The following is a 20,925-nucleotide window of genomic DNA, read 5'->3' as shown; positions in this document are numbered from 1 at the left end:
AAAATAAAACATTAAATAATAATAATCTTATCAAATATTAAATCGCTTGGGTCTTATTTTATTATTTGACCCTAGGCCAGATGCTTGTATGTCGTTTAATGTACATTAAAGTACAAGCAAATGAGCAGTGCTTTAAATAAATGATCATCTGAATCTAATACTCACAAGCAGCTCCTGTTTCTCTCTCCTCCTATGGGTAGAATTCACCTTTGTTTTTTTGGACATCTTTAAATCTTAAAAGTGGATTTCGTTGTTGCATGCAGTGTTGTGTTTGTGTCTCTCTCTCCTGGTGCAGCCTCTCCCTCAGGTGTTTCTAATCCCCAATCAGGGCCTGCACAAAAGGCCTCTCTTTCCATTACCTGTGGGTCGCATGGACGTCAGCGTGTTGTCTCCGTGTGAGACGTGTTAATCAGATGTGAATAGTTGTGTGAAGTGTCAGGAGATGTGCTCTAATGTATCTTTTAACTCTGCAAGAAAGTTGTTCCTCGTTTGCTTTGTTTTGTAGAGTGGCCCTCTTTGTTTTGAGTCATTAAAACATTAGCTTTAGTTTTGCAAATCAGTTTCCTCTCCCCTTTCTTTCTCCTGGTTATTCAATCTGTTGTTACTTCCCTTTCGCCCCTACACAGATGCATATACACACAGACGAATAACAGCTAATGTGCAGCAGGAAATTGGACCTTTTTTTACGGCATGAAAGCCTCTGAAACGTACAGATATCCAAGATTTATTGTTGTTGTTGTTGTTGTTGTTGTCAAAACAGCTAACATCTCTACTGGAACCCATGCACAAACAGTCATTTTAGATGCAATTTCCTAAGCTGCTGATTGTTTATAAATTAAATTAATTAAAGAGACAAACAGAACAGAGATCTGGATCAGGAGTGTTTTATTTTAAACTGGATGCCATTTAATTTGTCAGCAACGTGAGATTTTCTGTCTCGTGCAGATCTTACAATGTAAAACATACCAATGCTTTAAGTGGAATGATAAAAGCTGCATCTGAAAGTTCAAACTGTGCGCTTTTAATCCGTGTTAAGTGGTTAATATTGACCGGCATTTAACAGTAAAGTGCAAAAACAGAATACAAATAAAAACGCTCTTTTTCTGGTTCTTTAAGGAACAAATACTGATATTTAAAACAGGTTATTCCTTCGCTTGTGTTTCATGAACTGACCGTATGTTACCTTACATTTTTTGATAGGGAAATTGAAGTTTGCATTTGTTGTAGATGTAAAATAAACAGGGCTTAAAACATAACAAAAATCCAATTCAAACTCATCCAAAACACATATTTAAAGCTCATACTTAAGCTGTAAATGTCGTTTTTCATTATTAAAATGCTAAAAACAAAGTAGTAGCCGGTGCACAGTTAGAGATTTCAGACAAATTCAAACTTGCATCTCATTTTTTAACATTTACTACAATAATTTGGGGGATTTAACGGTGTTAGATCAGAGATTATGGAATAAAAACTCTTAAAAACCAGTGGATTTTTCCGGTGATGAGTCCTCATATTAATGCCACATGGGCCACGAGTGAAATGTGTCACTGTAGGAGACATACGTTCAATTAGAGGGTTTTAAATGTCACAAATAAAGTTAAAAACACACCACGCCTTAATGCAATAAGGCCTTTTCAGAGAAGAAACATCATGAATATTGAACGTTATCTACTTCTCCGCTCACACTCAGACACACAGTTTTTCTGTCAGTGCAACTTGATATTTCTGAATCATAAATACCAACTTCAGATATCTACAGTATGGACAAATGCAACACAAAGGAAGAGTACGACATGCACGTCAACAGAAGAAATCAACAGGTCCTAAAAGCTGCTGTTTGCATGTTTATATGTTTTAATCACGATGCAAAGAGAAGCCCTCCTTTTCATCTCAGGATCATTTCAAGCCTCGTAGTTTCCAGAGAAATGAATTTCTGCCGCTTTGAGTGAGTGCGAAACATCGTGGCACAGTCCGTATTTATGGAGACTGCTGGGAAAATAACAGAAAAACCATTGAATTTAATTAATTGAGGTTGGTAAAGTCCTGTTTTTCTGAGACTGTAGTGAAAGGAGTCATTTTCCCACTAAATCAGCTCCAGAAGTCGCTCATTTTTTACATTTCTCTATATCTTAAATGCAGCAGCTGATGCACCAGCTCTTGAAGTGTGAAATAATAGAAACCCTGTCACAAAAGACCTAGAGTCACTTACTTAAGACCAATTTAAAAGCATTCAATGACCTTTTAAGGGGCAATGAGACTTCAAAACACCAAGATTTAATGTGTAATTCTGGGGCAAAAAAATCCACATTTTTAGTTGAAATGAATATGGATAATTATAAAGTATAATTGGTCTTTTTAGGATGGGTAAAAGCCTCAGGATGCCTCATTAAAAACACTTGTCAGATTGTCTAAAAGTGTCTGAAATACCCTTTAATTACCACATAATGGAAACACACCAAAGCTTTTTCCACCTTTTTGTGATGCAGTGTAAAGTAGCTTCATCTTACGCTTCCTTCTTAAACTGTAGACGTTTTAATGTGAATTCAACATCTAAAAAGGTCGATCTCTAAGATTTGTTTATGTTTGGAGAACTAAAGATTCCTCGTTTTGAGTTAGAAGTCTGGGGAAAAGATTTAAAGTCTTTGATTTGGTTAAAATCTCAGAGCTTTTAGTGGTTCTGGATGTCAATTCCGGATGCAGAAAGGTCACTAACGATGCATTCCTGATCGCAAAGTCTTAAGGATATTGTTTGTTTTAATGCATCAATCACAGATCAGTCTTGGTTTGCTTTCTGAGGTTTAAAGCTGGATTACGCAGATTTTTTGTGCATTTTAGGCAAGAATTCATCATATTTTGAGCATGTTGTCCTTCAAGTGGTAGCCCAGGGAAGACAGTTTTCTGGAGATGCATGAGGTGAAATTACAGCCCTCCATCTGTCAAGCCCTTTGGGACAGTATGCTATGATTCAAGGCTATGTACAAAATCGGCAAAGCGTTTCAGACGAGTGCCAGGTTTCTCTCTCTCTCTGAAACGCTTCCCTGATAATTTACAGCTCTTTTTCAATTAATTTCAACCTCCTTTTTCTGGGTTTCTCTGCAGTGTTTCCAAAGCATCACAGGCCACTTTTTCTGCAGGATACTCCCCCGTTGCACCAGGATTATTACTTCTGAAATCACCATGCAGGCACGTCTACGTTTGCTGAACAGCCAATAGGAATGCTTTCTCTCTGAAATGATCTGTGATGAAAACAGCAAGGAAGATTTGCAGAAGTGTGATTCTCAAATAACGCTTGAATTACAATACGAGGAGGATATTCTGGATTATTTTCACCCAATAACGCTGCATAAACTAGCTTCAAAAGTGTTTAATTGAAACCCATTTGTAGTTTCAAAGATTATTTGTGTTGGTGATAAATAAACCTTGTAATCGAAGGATAAATATGAAAAAATAATTGAATTTTGTTGGGATTTAACCCACCGAGTGTCTTTAAATCAGCACTTAATCGCTCTTCTAATGCTGGGATAGTGAGCTTTTTTAATTATAATTTAAAGCAGCTCATTGTGATGTAAGAGCTTTTAAATTACATTAAGAAACTCAAATAAAGAAACCAATAAAAAGGTGTTTTAAAATCCATTATTTTCAACCTGAAAAGTAGAACAGGACATGTTTCTTCACTGTATTGGTGCAGCTGTTAAAACCAAAAGGCTTCTGTCAGATGTTAGGAGAGGCTTTTTAAGAATGATTTTGCTGAAATCCTGTTGTTTTTTTGTCAGTTAAATTATGTGCAAGTATTTCCCATGAGTCTCCTTCATCGTGTCTTTGTTTCCAGGGTGAAAATGAGCCGAACAAGGAGGAATAAGCCACAGGAAAACAGCTTAAAGGAAAGAAGAGGCGAGCGGAAACGGGAAGCGATTATCAAGGACGAGGAAAATTTGTATTCATCCGTTTTTTTTCTAAATTTACGTGGAAAGAGACGATGAAAAGTGCTTTTAGACGACGACAAACCTTTTTTTGGTTGAGCTAACACAGACGGAAATATATATCTACAGTAGAAACGAGACACAGACAGACCCACAGGAAGATCCCTCCGTCCACAATCACACATTTACTTATTTACAGGATTTAGTAGTGTTCTTCATTATTCTATTATCCGCAGTGTGCTCTGTACACAAGGAAAAGGCTCCTTTAGTCCCTCCGAAACTCTTCTTCTGTGGTGGTTACGGGGCAGCAGGAGGAGGAGGAGGAGAGGAGGAGGAGGATCAATAATGTTATTGGGGGGTTGGTGACGAGAGGAAGAAGAAGAAGAAGAAGAGGAAGAAGAGGAGGGGGAATGAAGCTGAAGGCGGTTTCCTGTCAGTGGTGCCATCATGTGTCTGGAAGCTGGTTGATGTCAGTGAAGTTGGTGTCGTTGAGGATGACTTTGATTCGCTCCAAAGAGTCCGCTTGTCGTATTCGCTCCAGCTGAACCTGCACACACATTTTCATTCAATCAAAACACAAAAAATGAAGTCCGGTTTTTTCCTCCGTTGTTTGACTCACTAAAAAGGTCAAAATGATTTCTATTCAGTGTTGTTTTTCCCATTTATCCAAGGATGCACTTCTAAAAGGTTGCATAAACATCTTGTATTTAAGCACAGGTTAAGTGAGGCTTTTAATTCAAACTTTCATTTTTATTTGGAAGAAGTCGGTCTAATGCCGTCCATTTATTTCTGTAATTACTCAACGTTCACGGGTTGAAGCTGACCAACGGTATTTTATTCTTACACTGAATGATTTCAGAGATAGCTTTAATCTTAAAAATGAACTATAATTGAAGAATAAAGGAATTAGCCAGTAAAATAACACATTTTATTCAGTCTTTATCAATTGAAACGAACCTCTGACATATATCTATAAATGTATCAACAACAGGAGTCACAAATACTGTTGAAATATCCACAAAAGAATCTATTAAGCGTCAGTTTTAGATATGTGGTCAAAAGGTAAGCAATTATCCTCCTTTAAAATATTTAGCTCTGTTGTTTTTCCTCATACCGTCTCATAAACGCTCCTTTCTCACCTGAAGAGTCTGAGAAAGTTTGACAAAGTCCTTCTGAACTTGCTCACTGACGTCCAGCTCCGTCTGCAGTCGCTGAGCTTTGTCCTTCTCATCGAACGCCTGAGTCTGTAGTGCACTCTGCAGGGGAATACAAACAAACACACAGTAGATTAAAAAAGGCTTGAATGCAAAAAAAACACCTTTCAATATTAAAGGAGGAGTTATGTAATATTTGATGTGGCTTTACCGGTCAAATGAAGGAAATATAATTTGCAAAAATGCTGTTAAATAGTTTGAATAAGCATGTAAAACATCCAGTAAAGCAGCGATCATAACATTCATAATATCAGGGCTATGAACTGGTCCCATTTGAATGGTAAATGGAGGAGCTTTATCCAGTCCTTACGACTCCTCAAAGCGCTTTACATATCCATTCACACCCCTTTCATGCCATGCAAGGTGCCAACTGCGTTAACACACATCCACACAGAGGTGGGTGTGTGAGGTGTGCAGGTAAGTGTGTGTAAATGAGTCTGACCTTTGCCGTGGTGAGCTCCCTAAGCTGCCTCTCCAGACTGATCCTCAGACCTTGCAGGTTCTCCAGAGTCTCCGTCTTCTCTGCTAGACTGCTCTCAAACTGCAGGAACAACAGAGTGCATCACTAACACACACACACTTCAGATAACACATTTACCCGCAGTTAAAGAAGAACATAGAAAGTTACATTTTCTAAGGAACTGAACTTCAGACTTTCAAGTTTTTTAATTCCCCAGTTAGGCTGCAGGTTTACCTTTTCCTTCTCCGCCTTTATCCGCTCCATCTCCGTCTTGAGGCTGGAGAAAGATGCTGTGTGAGGAAAGCAGACGTCACTAGGAGGATCCTTTCTGAGTCTCAAAAACATCTGAACTTCTTTAAATGGTTTCTTTAAAAAAAGGCACATTGTTCCCTTTCCAACAGACTTCAAAACATGTGAGGGAGAAGCGTGGCGCTGTAGACACTCTGTAGTCATTCATTAGTCAGGTATGCTATTCTCACACACACACACACACACACACACACACACACACACACACACACACACACACACACACACACACACACACACACACACACACACACACACACACACACACACACACACACACACACACACACACACACACACACACACACACACACACACACACACACACAAAGCAGTTAAAGGAAGCCTGCTCAAAGGGTTTCTCGTACCTTCCAAGATGTCTGAATGAAAGTGATCAATGGACAGGAAAAGAAGAAACAGAAGAAAAATGTAAAAGTAAAAAAATACAGAAAGTAAAAAGTGCTTATGATGGAAACAGAAGAAAGGGGAATAATTCACACGGAAAATAATGGGAATTGTAAACAGTACAAGTTTTACCAGACTCTTTTATGGTCCAAGAAATATATAGAGTTATACTTGACGGTGTTAAAGAGAGCGTCTAAATACTGACATCTTATCAACGCAAACAGGAAACTAGGTAAGAAAAGGTCAGAATAACGTTCTAAATATGACCCGACCAGAGTATTCTATCCATTGATCGACTTTTTGAAATCCAAATCCAACTATTTGACCTAAACTAAACAAAGCACTTGAGATTATCCTGGCATGATCACAGGAAATTAAACCTTTCTTTCTGAGAGTTTTTGGACATTTTAAACCCTTTTAATGCTGTTTTTGTCAAGGTAGTACTTTAGTACACCAGCAAAATATAGCATGAGGTGCTAACGTCCAAATTAAGCCCCGCCCACTTCCCGGTGAAAGTCCTGCATCAGAGCGAAGCGTCAAATAATAGTGTCTTCATGTCTTGAAGCTGCTGAGTCACTTATTGCACCTCAAACAACAAATAAATCCAGAGCTCCGGTTCCTTTACTTCCTCTCCAGAAAAAAGGAGAGTAAAGAAAGGATCAGAAATCTCAGTCTCAGTGTCAGCCTGCTGCCTGCCACTCGTCCCCCGGCAGACCCACCGGACATCCATCCCCTATTTATTCTCCGTAAGCTGTCTCTGCCGTCTGACCAGACATCTGACCCCATCTTCATATTTCTGGACTCATGAAACCCTTTCTGACCAACAGAGAGATTGTTTCCTGGCATCACTTTAACTTCTTACGGGGGAAATCTGCATTCTGGTTTGAGGGCGCAGCGTAGAAGTGCGTCTACCGTATATCTGATGGACGTTTCCTAAATGTCCTCACCTATCTCCTCCTTGCAGCTCTCGATCTCCAGCTGCAGGGTTTCCTCCAGGTTCTCCTTCAGACATTGCTCCGCCTGGTTCTGCTCCTTCAGGAACAGAATCTCCGCCTTCAGCTTCTCCTCCATGTGATCCGCCGATGTCCGCAACGCTACCACGTCCTCTCGAAACCGCACCACCAGGCCGTGCAGCTCCTGAAGGAAGAAATAAAACCACATTAATTATCTTTGTGAAGCGCACTGTGTTTACAAAAGGGATTATAAAGGAAGGATTTGCAGACAGAACTGTGACTGTATTCTTTCTACGTTTACGGCTTTTGCAGCTATTGCGTATTTGGTTCTTCTTTGTTCTGCAACCAGGGAACCACAATTCTGTTCTTCTATGCATTGCACTTTGTATAGATGAGTGGAAATACAATTTCTACGTATGAATAAATATACGCAACCCAAAAAATGAAGTGTCAGAAAAAAAAAAAGGTTCATATAACTTATTTTTTTATTTTGAAAGAATGATTGAATTCATTTTAATACCACCCAAGTCCTTATGTTTTAGATGAATGTGTGTGTGTGTGTGTGTGTGTGTGTGTGTGTGTGTGTGTGTGTGTGTGTGTGTGTGTGTGTGTGTGTTGCATTTCTCCCGGGGGATAAAATAAAGGTTCACACAATACGAAAATCTGATGCAACAAAATCCAGACCGTATTCAAATGCTCGATTTAGATTTGAATGTTACGTGAACAGCTGGTTTTAAACACCGACACGATGAAACTGTGACCTGGATCATCATCGGTGTTTCTCCACCTCCACTAAACCACTGCCCACTCCCAACAGACTCATACCAACAGAGCAGCATCCAGCGATAGGCTGAGAGTCTCCGTGTGGGAGGGTTAAGTGTGTGTTGGAGAGCGCACACACACACAATTAAAAAAGGAAGGATAATATTCTCACTCTGTCCCAAAAAAATCACACATTTAGTGGAGCTTAGACGGTTTTCAAAGTAAAAAGATGTGCATTCTGTAGATATCTGTTGTTATGTCCATCGATGCATTTAAGGTGAGGTTCTCCTGCGATAAACGCCGCCTCGCAACAAGCAATATATTTAATCATTTAATAATGATGTCTCTTTCGTTTGTTCTTGGGGTAGGAGTCAGAAACAATCAGAACAATCCTAGAAAACATGGACATCATTTAGAGTTCCACAGTTACTCCAGCAGCTTAAGCACTGAATTTGTGTTGAAATGTTCCATACAAACGTGCGCTGCCTTAGATTGCCTATATTGAGACCTGCACTTTCTGAAGATTTTCAAAATAAAAGCTTAAGCATGTTTCATTATATAAATAAAAAGGTCTGTGTGCTGCACTAAAATCCAAAAGAGCCATATTTACTTTACACAGGCCCCCTTGATGAGCTTTATCATGTGATGCAACTGTTTTAGATGCACATTTGGATGTGTTTCGTTGAGACCCTCTGATATGATGTTAAATTGTGTTCCATCTTGACGTACTTGCACAGTGTTGGGCATCTGGAAGTCCTCCTGCTGCTGCAGCTCCTCGTGCAGCCTGTGTTTCCCCTGCAGGCTCTCGTTGTCTCTCTGCAGACGGCTCAGCTCGTCGGCAACCTGCTCCCTCGACTTCACCAGCACCGCCTGAAACCAACAAACAAACTAAATAAATCTCGGCAGCTCGTCGTCTCTCTGCCTTTTTATATTTTAGATAACTTCAACACATGGTGCGGCGGCAGAGTGACTCACACGGCGTCTGAGTCTCCCTGCAGAGCCGGCCCTCTGCTGGGTGTAACGTTATGATGCATGACAGTATTAAGGTTTTTAAATCAAAGCCACATGCAGCAGGAAGACCTCATGTTTTCTGGCAGGCGCAGGATTAGAGATCCCGCTCGCAGCTGCACATTCATTATTGAGAATGTTTCTGTCTCCCTTCCTTCCTTCCCGTTTTTCCCGCACAATAAGGAGCTAGAAAATAATCAGTGCACTTACTTTAATTAGCTGTGCATATTGCATTTTGCTTTAGTGACATACAGTAAGAAAATCTGGTGGAGCAGCTTATTAAACCTAATCTTCATACGTGATTAAATCCTGTAGCTAAGAGCCAACATTTGTGGTGAGGAGGAACAGTTAAATCTCCTACATTTTACCCCCAGAAAGTTAAAATGATGTCTATTTATTTATGTTTAAACTAGACCTCGATAAGACAGAAATCTAAATCGTATACACCTTGTTATGCTTCTAAAATGTTAAGATTTGCTGTGTTTTATATCATTATAGGGCTTTTTCACAATGCATTGCTTATTTTATGCTTAGCCTACCTAGCAACACATATGGCAATTACTCATATATAATATTTTACAGCACTTTATGAAACTTTGACCTTAAAAATGTATTTATTAACTTGTTTTCCCGACAAAAAAAGTCATAAAAAGCTCCACTCTTAATGTTGTGTTTACTTCATGCACTTATAAGTACCCAGGAAATTAGATATTAATGGAGGTAGTAGTTAGTCAACTAATCGACTACGAGGGGTCAGCTCTAACATTGGCTTTATTCCTGTAAATCTGTGTTTTTATATTAGTATTTAGATTATATGATGGGCATTTTCACAATGTGTTGAAAAGTCACTGTTTTAAATGTTGTGTTTACCAGAGAGACACTCATCTCAGTGTTTCAGCATTTAAAAAGTTTTGAAAATAGTCAAAAATGTGTAAATGATGTGCATTTTACTCGTACTTTTTTAGCAATGATGTACAGAGTTTACACCTAAACATCTCTGTTGTGGTTAAAGAGCAATGTTTGGACAGTTTTAGAAGTAAAAACTCCATCCCCTCCAACAACTTTCCCTCTGTGTGATAAGGAGAGACAGAGAGGCAGAGAAAAGTCAATCTAAATCCACTACCAGTCTGACTGCATGTCAGATAACAGCGCAGGAGCCTGTTGTCAAAACAAAAACCTGATCTGCTTTTTATAAGAGCTTCAGTCTGGCCACATTATCAGACTCTGACATGAGGGAGGAACTGGAGATCCAAACACAGCTGGAGAGAACAAGCAACAACGAGGCGGGGAGAAGACGCTGCTCACCATCTGCTGCTGCGTGTTGCTCTTAGCTTCACTGAAGGCCTGCTGCAGCGCGCCGAGCAACGTCTCCGAATCCTGCACCCTCTGCATGAGGGCGGACACCTGCAACACAACGGCAAGATAAGAAAACAGCTTTAAAAAGGTCTGAGATTAAAGATAGAAACACTCAGAGGTGGAAGGAGTCATGTTCCTTGGTAAAAAGCAGTAGAAATGTCAAAGTAAGAGTACCAAAATATCCTTAAAGAGCCAAAAGTATATTACACTCTATTACTGAATACACGAAGGGAAGAAAACTAGGACAATAATTGCCTCTAAGATGAATTGGAGGAGTAAAAAGTCCCAGAATTTGGAAATATTATTCAGTTTTTTTAGCAAGAAGACAGCAACAACTGCTTTTAATTGCAAAGAGAAAGAAACAATAATAATATTTGCCAACTTTTATTAATAATGGGCTGATTATTTGGTCATTCTGTCAGAAAAAGCTGTTTTCAGCCCCTTTAATATGGAGTTTTCATGCTTTAATTGGCTGTAAACCAGATGGAAGTACATATCTTTGAGTCTCTACATGTTTTCGCATCTTCTCAAAACTCTTCCGTTTGAAAATGACTTTGAAAGCAGCTAAAATCATAAAGAAAAATGTCTGTTAACTCTTAATACCATCATTTGGTTTCACACTTAACTTGATTAAGAGCGTGCTGAAATCAAAATAAAACAAAGACTTTACGTCCTCACCAAACCAGGTATTTAACGAGAATAATAACAATAGCTACGAATGCATTCACTGCGTCCAAACCTTAGCAGCGGTTTCCTCGTTGCCCACTTTGACCGAGTCTTCCAGAGTCTGTTTCTCCGTCATCGTTCTCTCCAGCTGATCGTTGGCCTGACGCAGCATCACCTGCAGCTTCTTCACCTGCAGGACAGCGTGACGGAAGATCCCTCACATTTTATAAAAGACTGGATCTTCCAAAGCATGTGTAATATTTAATATATCTTCCTCTTGTATGTTTGTATATGTTTAAGGTTGAATGCAGCTGTGTGTATCTGCTCATAGGAACAGTTCTCTTGTGGTAAATAAAGGGAATGAGGTGACGGTAAAGACACAAACCTGGTCTCGTGTGTCGGCCTCTTGTCCCTGGATGGCCTGCAGCTGCTTCTCGTAGTTGGAGCACATGTCACAGCGCCGGCCCAGCTTCCTGCCAGCGTTTTTAACCTGGTGACAACAAAAACACCCGTAAACAATAACTATCTGGTGATGTAAAAGAGATCTTGGGTTTGCCATTGTGTCAAAACAAAAACATGGAGAAAAATAAGATGTTTTGTTTAATTAAATTAGCCAACAGTTTAAACAAGAACTGTGTGGCTGATTGATAAGACGATTAATCAATTAGCAATTTGGGTGTTCGTTTAAGGCCCTCTAACTAATAATCTGCACTTTATTAATAGCTTTCCTCTCTTTAGAATATTGTATATTGCGCTGCAGGAGCCTGAGACTTGATCTTCACTGCAAAAACGACATCGTCACCTTTAAATCTTAGTATTTTAAATGTATATTCCTCCACAGCAGTGTATTTAAACCCTCAGAGCGTCCCCTCGTTAACGCACCTCTTGCTGCAGCAGGTTCCACTCGCTGTCGCTGACGAGCCTGTACCCCCCCGGCGGTAGATAAGCGTTGTCGGGGGCGTGGGAGATGCTGGAGAGCAGCGACGCCGTCTCCTCCTGCTCCGGCGTCATGGCCTTGATGGCTTTCTCCTGGTCTTTAGTGAGCAGGAAGTGGCTCGCCGTCAGCTTCATGGAGCCGATGGACGACGTGTCGCCAAAACTAATGTCTGTCGCGCCGCAGTCCGCCCCCACCAGGGGCCCAAAGTCCGACTCGTCCAGGTTGCTGTCCGACTTAGCCTTGTGGTTGTGGCCCCCGAGGCCCTGCTGCACGGAGAGCGAGGAGCCCAGGCTGTCTGTGGACTGGACCCTCCGCAGGTTCTCCTTGTAGGGGTCCAGGAGGCTGCCCGCCACCACGTCAGTGTCTAAAGAGTGCATGGAGCCGTGGGTGCTCAGGTTAGGCTGAAGAGAAAGAGTCAGTACCTTCTGGGGTTAATAATTCAGAGTTGTGTTGTGTTCTTCTTTTATTATTTATATTATAAGATGGGCTTTTTCACAACTTAGTTTACCTAGCAACACGTATGGCAATTACTCATATATATTATGTTATGGCACCTAACCAAACTTTTATCTAAAAAATGTATTTATTATCTTGTTTTCCCCGACAAAGAATCATGAAAAGCACCTCTCTAAATGTTGTGTTTAACTCACACACTTACCCTGAGATATTAATCATCTATGACTAATGGAGCATCTAATTAGTCAACTAATGGACAGTGAGGGGTCAGCGCTAACATTGGCTTTATCCTGTAAATCTGTGTTTTTATATTAGTATTTAGATTATATGATGGGCATTTTCACTATGTGTTGAAAAGTGACTTAATACTTCAGCAAAAAGCATAAATCTCCGTTTATAAAGTAACTAAAAGGTGTCAATAAATGCCAGTAAGCTAAACAATACAATACCCTGAAATGTCCTTAACTGACCTTAATTACCAAGGTTCAGTAGAGTTCAACATCTCGTTTCAAATCATCCCTGCTTTATTTCTCTTCCAAGATACGTCACCTCATGTGAGAAACAGGAGGACTAAAGTGCAGCAGCCAGGACGCCCGTCTGGAGCTCGTGTTTCCAGATGGAGGGAATATAATCTGACGATAATGGCTCTCTGTTCTCTCTGAGGGACGTATCTCATTACGGGATGTTTCCTACCTCCTCGACGCTCAGCCCGAGCAGTAAATCCTCCAGAGGCTCCGTGTTGTCTCCCGCATCCTCCTCCTGCAGATCCTTCACCTGGCTCAGCCTCTCCTTCTCGTCCTCCTCCTAACAGGGACAGGGGTTTTTATCATAAATATGCCATAAAATGGTCCATAAATTCAGTTTCTCCACTTTATTATTAGGTGAAAGTGGGAAAAACAATGCTTTACCGTAGGAAGGTTTTACCTATATTTGTATTATTGAGGGGTCCTTTGCAGCGGTGTGCATTATATTATCAGTTCATATGAGCTTGTGTACAATCAAAATGACAACCAAACTGGAAAAATACAGATGAATAAGAACATTTAACATGACCACTCTTCAAATAAAGTCAATAACAAGCAGTCCACTTCACCTTCAAATGACAAATGCACATTCACAATTAAAATTCATGATTTTTGGATTTAGTACCGCAACAAATCTATGAAATGATTTCAGTGAAAAGGTCAAAATAATATTGTTACCTAGGGGTGACATGTGTAGTTCATCGAAGCTAAAAGGACTACAATTCCCACAGCTTCCAGTTCCAATTAAGATATGGACAACATGTCTAGAAGATGCGGACCAGTGACAGTTAAATTATTTAACAAACAAGAAGGTTTGCTGTGTGTGTGTGTGTGTGTGTGTGTGTGTGTGTGTGTGGGTGTGGGTGTGTGTGTGTGTGTGTGGGTGTGGGTGTGGGTGTGGGTGTGGGTGTGTGTGTGTGTACCTGGTCTTTCTTCTTCATCTCCTCCACCTGGCGCAGTTGTTCTGAGGACAGGACGTTCTCGATCCGCTGCATGTCTCTCATCAGGAGGCGCTGGGACTCGAGGAACTGGTCGTTGGCTCGCTGCCACGTGTGCTTCAGCTGGTTGTGCTGCTGCCGTTCCAACTCCAGCTTGTGACACACTGAGACGCAGAAACACAGCAGTACAGGAACAGAAAGAGGGACGGATTTAGATAATATCCTTAGAGGCAGAGGTGGAGGAATCATTTAAGAGTAAAAATGCCATGTTAAAACTCCACTACGTTTCAAAGTCATGCATCCAAATGCTTTTTCATTAAAAGAGACTCAACTATTATGCACAAATACTCCATTGCAACAAGAAGTCAAGCATGCACAATCCTCCACAGCAAAAGAGAGGCTCTACTATGATGTAAAAGTACTATGTCAACGTACAAATACTCCATTGCAAGTACAGGCCATGCACTCAGGTTAGAAACAGGTAATATGCCTATAATAATCCTTTCACTAAATAATGAAGGATATCAGATGAAAAAGACGGCTTCCTCTGAAGTCTTCCCCTCTAATGAACCTGTGCACACATCACATTCCTGTTTTCTATCAAAAGGACTTTCAGGACTACCTTCGTGGAGCTCTCTCCGTAGTTTCTCCGCGTCTTCCTGCAGCACGGACTTCTGAGTGTTCAACACGGCGACGTACATCTCCAGGTCCGTACGACACGACTTCTCCGCCTCCAGGACGTGATTTAGCTCTTTGACCTGCGACAGGAAAAAACACGTGAAAAACACAGACTTTTTTTACGAACGTACAAACCCGTCAACTCATCTGCACATTAGGTCGTATCTGTTCCCCTGCGGTGGTTGTACAGTAGGGTTTTTTTCTGGAGAGTGGGGTAAGCAACACAGTAAATTGGTGAACCAGTAATCACCAAAAAAGGAGTGTTGTTAACCTTAGAGGCCTCCAGCTCCTTCACCCGCTCCTCGGCCGTGGAGAGTTTGGATTTCAGCACCGCGATCTCCTTCTCCATCGGCATCACCACTGAACGCAGCTTCTCCGCATCCTCCTGGGCCTTTAGAGGGATTGTACAGAACATTAAACCCAGCTACAAACAAAGCATTTTCATACAGCTTCAACTTTTCTTTAGAGAAACTGCATTTTATTCTGAAGATATTCTCATATTAAAAACTTTTATGTTCATTTTAAGGACTTTTTTACTCCGCTTTTGTAAATCCCTTTTCAAGCACTTTGAACTGGATTGGATTCATGGTTTCATTGATGCGTTTGTCCATCCAGCACAGTGCATCGTACAGCTTCTTTTACTGTTAATCAGCACTTACTTTTTTCATCTCGTCCTCCAGGTTCTCCTCCTCCTGGCCCTCGGTGAGGCGGCGTCTCAGCTCCCCCAGCTCCCTCTCCACAGCCTCTCTGTACTGGTTCCACTGGGAGCGCTCCTGCTCCAGGCGCTGGTGGAACTGGACCTCGTACTCGCTTACGGTGTCTGATCAAACCACAGGGAGGAAGCATAAAATGACATTTAGCCTTGAAAGGAAAACCAGACATAGTGTTGTTTTTATCTCAAGATATTTTCAGTTTCCTCCAATTTTTTTAATATTCAGTTTACAAAAACAAAAAACACAGAGACAGTATCAAAGGACGTTTCCTGTCATGATCCACTTATTAATTGTATGTTTATTTTTATTATGGAGCATCAGTTATAGTACCCTCCGGGGCACATACAGTATTCTGAGTTTGGCCCCACATCACAGGCTGCATGTGTCCTACTGTCCTACTTAATTTAGTTATAAAGCCAGGGCATTACATCCAATATCCCACAGCACGTTTACGATATTTGCTGTGTTAATATCAACACTAATTAAATGTAATTAGGATTAGAGCTCCGGGTTACCTTTCATGATGGCCTGCAGCGACGCCACCTCCTCCTGCCACTGGCTGCGCACCTGGTCGATGGCTTCCTGTTTGGTGTTCTCCGACACGGTGGCCACCGCCTTGATGTTCTCCATCTCAGACCGGGCCTCTTCCAGCTGAGCCTGCAGGGAGCTCAGCTCGGCCTGAGCGCCGTCAAGCACCACGGCCTGCCTCTTCACCTCCACTGGGGGGGAGGGGGAGAGGAAAATACTCTGTTCCTTATTGCATCCTCGCTTATCGCTCTGCATGTTTTTCTCCTTTATGACCTTTTGGATTGTTGTTGTTTTTGTATGTAAAGCACTATCAAAATAAAGGTGTGTTTTACATTTACACAAGCACTGTATTAACCTACTTTATTTACAGACGTTGTGTAGGAGTTATAATAATCTAATGACATAATAGACATTAGCATAATAGTCACAGGGGACATTTTCCCACTTTAAACACTTACATATATACGATGACCAAAATATAATAGAAAGCAGGGCGATTTTTAAAGAATCTTTTGGGTCTTTTTTGCCAAATATAAAAGGCAGGAAATTCTGTGTTTCTGAATCTTTTTGGAATGCATTTCCTTAAAACTATAGTATATCTGGCCCCGGCCGTGGCACAACTGGCTGGGGCACCTGCACCGTATGCCCAGGTTCGATTCCCGATCCGTGGTCCTTTCCGGATCCCACCCCGACTCTCTCTCCCACTTTCCTGTCACTCTCCACTGTCCTCTCTGATTAAAGGCAAAAAGCCCCCCCCCAAAAACAACTATAGTATATCTGATGGTAATAAGAAAGGGGTAGAGAAATGGAACGACATGCAGTAAAAGGTCCCATTCAAACCCCTGAATCAGGCCATCCTGATATTTGACGTGTTAATAGGTATATTCAAAGTGTGTATAAGTACTTTTAACTATAGGATCTAAATACTAGCTCTTGGCCAGGTTTACTTTTGCATTATGAGTTCTTCAGTATGTTCATTTCCAGTGAGCGTGCAGGTTAGTGGTATCTTTACCTTCCTTGGCGAGGTACAGGTCTTTGAACTTGGCCCTCTTCTGGTTGAACTCGACCTCCAGCTGCTGCTTCAGTTTGATGAACTCGGCTCGCTCCTGCTCCAGAGCCGCCACTCGCTGCTGGAGCACCTCTGGGTGACGGAGAGGAAAACACATCCAAGACAGAACTGTAATTAATCCTCTGTTGATTATATATCAAAACTGAGAATTCAACTTTGATTCATTCCCCCTTTCCACCTCAGTTTAAATGTTATTTCACACACACGTTGTTTGACCTATTAGTCATCTTATTGCTCCACGTCATAAGTCATAAGTGACAGGTTCCTACATCTAGTGTTGTTTTACATTTGTATTTTATTCCTGTCTTGTTAAAACCTAGCAGATCGAGGAGATAAACGATGACCCCCTCACAGAAGCACAGACGGGCGAGTGGAAACTTTTACAACACATGCAGCAGATAAAGTCCAGTGGGATCATGTGATAGCTGAACGGACTGTAAAGCAGAAATTCCTGCAACACATTAAGCCCAACACATGTTCACACGGTTTCCTCTGTGAATTAACTAGCATGTTAAGCCCTTTGGCACATTTTCAGGGACAGATTTCCATGGATACTACACTACTAAAACATTACATGTATGAGCTTCAAACCTTCAGAGCGTTTATAGTCAGTCAATCTTTGCGGATCAATAACAGAAAGCTTTCTCCTGACCTGCGTTACAACATGCTCCATTTACAAATATTGATTGAAATGTATTGAGCGATGGTATTGCTAAAGATGCTGGCGGTCAGCTGCTTTTAGCGAGATTTAAACACACTGAAATAAATCTCACACTGACACTCGGATAGGGCTTTATCTTATGATCAAATTAAGGAATTGTGCATAAATATGGCATGGACATGTTTTGCAACCAGTGAGACTCACACACAGAGTGACTTCTTTACCCAGTTTGAAACCACAGCATAAAAATGTGATTTTACTTCAGTCCCAATGATGCATGTCAATATGTGGGTTGCTTAATGCTAGTTATAAGAGTCCAAAAAGGTGGAACCTACAGTATGAGCAGTATATTTATAATTATGCATCTTCACACATCCCACCATTGTCTATAACTGTAAGGGTTTTACAGTCCATATACATTTTGAATATGATCTTTTCATTTACAGTTTTATTTTTTGTAATGAGTCTCAAGTGGCAAAAATTACAGCTTCCTCCTCCTTCCCGTTACCGTTTAGCATGAAGAAGATTGTGTGGCAGTTTTTGGAAACGGTTCTTCAGTTAGCAAATTGAGCAAGCAGCGAAAACGTTGGGTTTTCATATTTCAGCCACTTATGATTTAATCCTATAAACAAGCTATAGAAATGTACAGGGTAACTTCAACAGGATTGAAGCCCTTGGAGCAGCATTATTTCATTGTCCTCTCATATCAGCGTTGATTTTCTGAATTCCTGAGTTTTGACCATTGATAACTTCTAAAGTTGTGCTGTTGGATACTTGCCCATAGTATGTATATAGCAGATTTTAGGAATTTAGACCAATCACAACAAATGATGTGGCGTGTTTTCTCATCTTACTATAAGTGCAGACGGTACATCACCATCGCCTCTAGAGGAACAAGTGGTACATGGTTCAAATCATTGATCCAAATCTTCAAAGTAAATAAAGATATTAAATAAATGTAGTGGAGTAAAAGTACTGTGTCATTTTCAGTTATATAAGGTTATAAACTTCAGAGGGAGATCTGTCAAATGTAATAAAACAAGAGCTATGTTTGCATAAGGTGAAGGATGTGGCTAACAAATGTCAATATAGCTAATCTATTAAAATCGACTTCTGCAAAGATCCCTGCACCACAACGCATAAACATCTTTAACAAAACACCAACATTATAACCTCTTTGAATCCTGCTCAATATGCTAGTTAATTACGATTTAAACGTATGTGCATTATCTGACACATTGCACCTTTATAGCTACAGCACAGATTCCCTGCAGGACCCCACTGTGGTCCCCGGACCCCTGTTTGAGGAACAGCCTGTATTATGGTCCATCCACCTACATGTGCACAGGCCATTCACAGCACTTTGTAATTGCCTGATATAATCCATATGATCCATATTAAAAGATTGACAAGGCCAGGCTCACAGGAGCTAGTACCGACCCTTTTAAACCCTTTATTTGTATTATCAATGTGTGCTTTTTCTCTATATTTGACAGGCTTGCTACTTGATTATTGCTTTCCTTTATCTTCTATGTCACTTTTGCTGTAACGTTGTACATTTCTAATGATAAAGGATTTCTGTTTCTGATCCATCACTTTAAATCAGACTAGCTTTAAAGCTAACAAGCTAACAGGCTAAATGACACAACAACGTTATAAATATGCAATATCACAGCTTATATTCAGCCATATAAAGCCTTAGTAACCCTGAAAACAAGTGTATGCGTTTATATTTGTAAAAACTCTAAACTGCGTAGTGTTACAGGTTCATTATAAGGCAGTGACAGCCAGTGACACGTCGCCCTGATGATGCTAACTAATGCTAATGCTAATGTTGTCAGAGATGCACCAACGGGCCGCTGGATTTCGGGTCTCCAAGCTCCACAAAACGCTCCCAAACACAACCCCGACAAACACAACACATTTACCGTCATGTTGGGACGACAGAGGGGGTCCAGAGGCCTGCTCGGCCATGGTTTCTTGAGGGGGGCTTGAAACAACTAGCAGGGTTTTAGTGGGATAAAGCGCTAGGAGTGTCCAAGAAAACAGGCTAACATCACAACTCGTGTTACGCTAGCAAGGGGGAGTGTAGAGTGTGCTTTCCGGTTACCCTTTCAAAAATAAAATCCACGCTGTCATTGAGTCGAGACCGAGACAACTGCATACAAAAGAAAAGCAAAATAAAGAAGTAAACCTAAAGCAATAACAAAGACACTCACTATGGGTACGAAAAGAGACACTAAATGACTGAAAAGGGATGCTAAGTGCTCAATAAAGCGACTAAGAATATAGAAAAAAATGCACATAACAACAACAACAACAACAACAACAACAACAACAACAACATGGTTCACAAATAACCACACACGAGATTTAGCAACAGAAACCCCAAACCAATCCAAATAATTTCTAAATGACAGCAAACTGACTTATTATTACATATAGGCCTATAGAGACACAGTGACTCAAATAAATAGTTACCAATGGCCACACAGGGAAGCACAACAACCAGACAGACTCAAAGCTACTATAAAGGGAGACCAAACAACCTCAGAGAGACATCAGACACAGAGAAAGAGACACCGAAAAACATATATAAAACAACTACAATATCAGTGTCTTGGGGGTGCTATGCAGGTACTCAGGGGCCCAAGATCTCAGGGTCCAGCCATACGTATAAAACACTTGCATGACAAAGAAGTAAATAATTACATTTTAATCCTTTTTTAAAATGACATTCACTTCTTTACAGTTTACCATTTCATGTGCTATTACTTTGACAGAAAACTGCCCATTTCCTGTTTACTGCATTAAGGTAACGTGTGTGACTCCGATGTCATCCTTCAAAATAAAAGCAATTTACATCGAATTAAGTTTCTGAGAAATAGTGTCAAATTCCACATCCAAATTTAACTCTCACTCATCCTCTTTTTGAGCTGTACAGTATGCTATATGATATGGTTTATAAAAAACAAAATAACATAGGAACAAACTTCACATCAGCTGAAAGTATGAATTGTAAAAGTAAGTTTAAAACATTGATAACAAACTCAAAATATTATTTAGCAAAAGGCTTAATAATACCAAATAACGAAGAATAGTTGTGTGTGAATGGGAATAATTGTTTTTTTATTTTTGACACTGTTATGGAAATAAAACTAAGATTAAATGTCACCTACTCTTGTGACATGATGCTGATTCAAGAGGAACTGAAAACATAAAGAGATTTGGAAACGGGTGTAAACTACACTCTGCTCTGTCAGTGGCTATAAATGTAAAAAAAAACTTGCATTAAATGTTATTTATAATAATAATACACACACACACACACACACACACACACACACACACACACACACACACACACA

The 20,925-nt window shown here is 40.4% G+C and overlaps 1 protein-coding gene across 2 annotated transcripts; it reads right to left on the bottom strand.

Annotated features, from left to right (window-relative positions):
* Positions 1–868: 868 nt before the first annotated feature.
* Positions 869–19,661, bottom strand: rabep1 (rabaptin, RAB GTPase binding effector protein 1). Of its 2 annotated transcripts, none has more exons than XM_063895338.1 (18): positions 19,486–19,661; positions 16,840–16,968; positions 15,815–16,018; positions 15,246–15,406; positions 14,837–14,977; positions 14,531–14,666; positions 13,894–14,072; positions 13,140–13,250; positions 11,936–12,391; positions 11,439–11,543; positions 11,127–11,243; positions 10,337–10,435; positions 8,753–8,893; positions 7,256–7,445; positions 5,829–5,884; positions 5,577–5,675; positions 5,060–5,176; positions 869–4,467 (listed from the first exon to the last, which is right to left on the bottom strand). In XM_063895338.1, exons 1-18 carry the CDS (start codon positions 19,529–19,531, stop codon positions 4,366–4,368), a joined length of 2,589 nt encoding a protein of 862 aa, XP_063751408.1. In that variant the 5' UTR covers positions 19,532–19,661; the 3' UTR covers positions 869–4,365. The 2 variants fall into 2 exon arrangements, with proteins under 2 accessions (XP_063751408.1, XP_063751409.1); XM_063895339.1 differs by having other exon boundaries at positions 14,858–14,977.
* Positions 19,662–20,925: the final 1,264 nt, after the last annotated feature.

Source organism: Eleginops maclovinus, chromosome 11, assembly GCF_036324505.1.
Source record: "Eleginops maclovinus isolate JMC-PN-2008 ecotype Puerto Natales chromosome 11, JC_Emac_rtc_rv5, whole genome shotgun sequence".
NCBI classification, from domain to species: Eukaryota; Metazoa; Chordata; class Actinopteri; order Perciformes; family Eleginopidae; genus Eleginops; species Eleginops maclovinus.
This window is presented reverse-complemented; position numbering and strand designations above follow the sequence as displayed.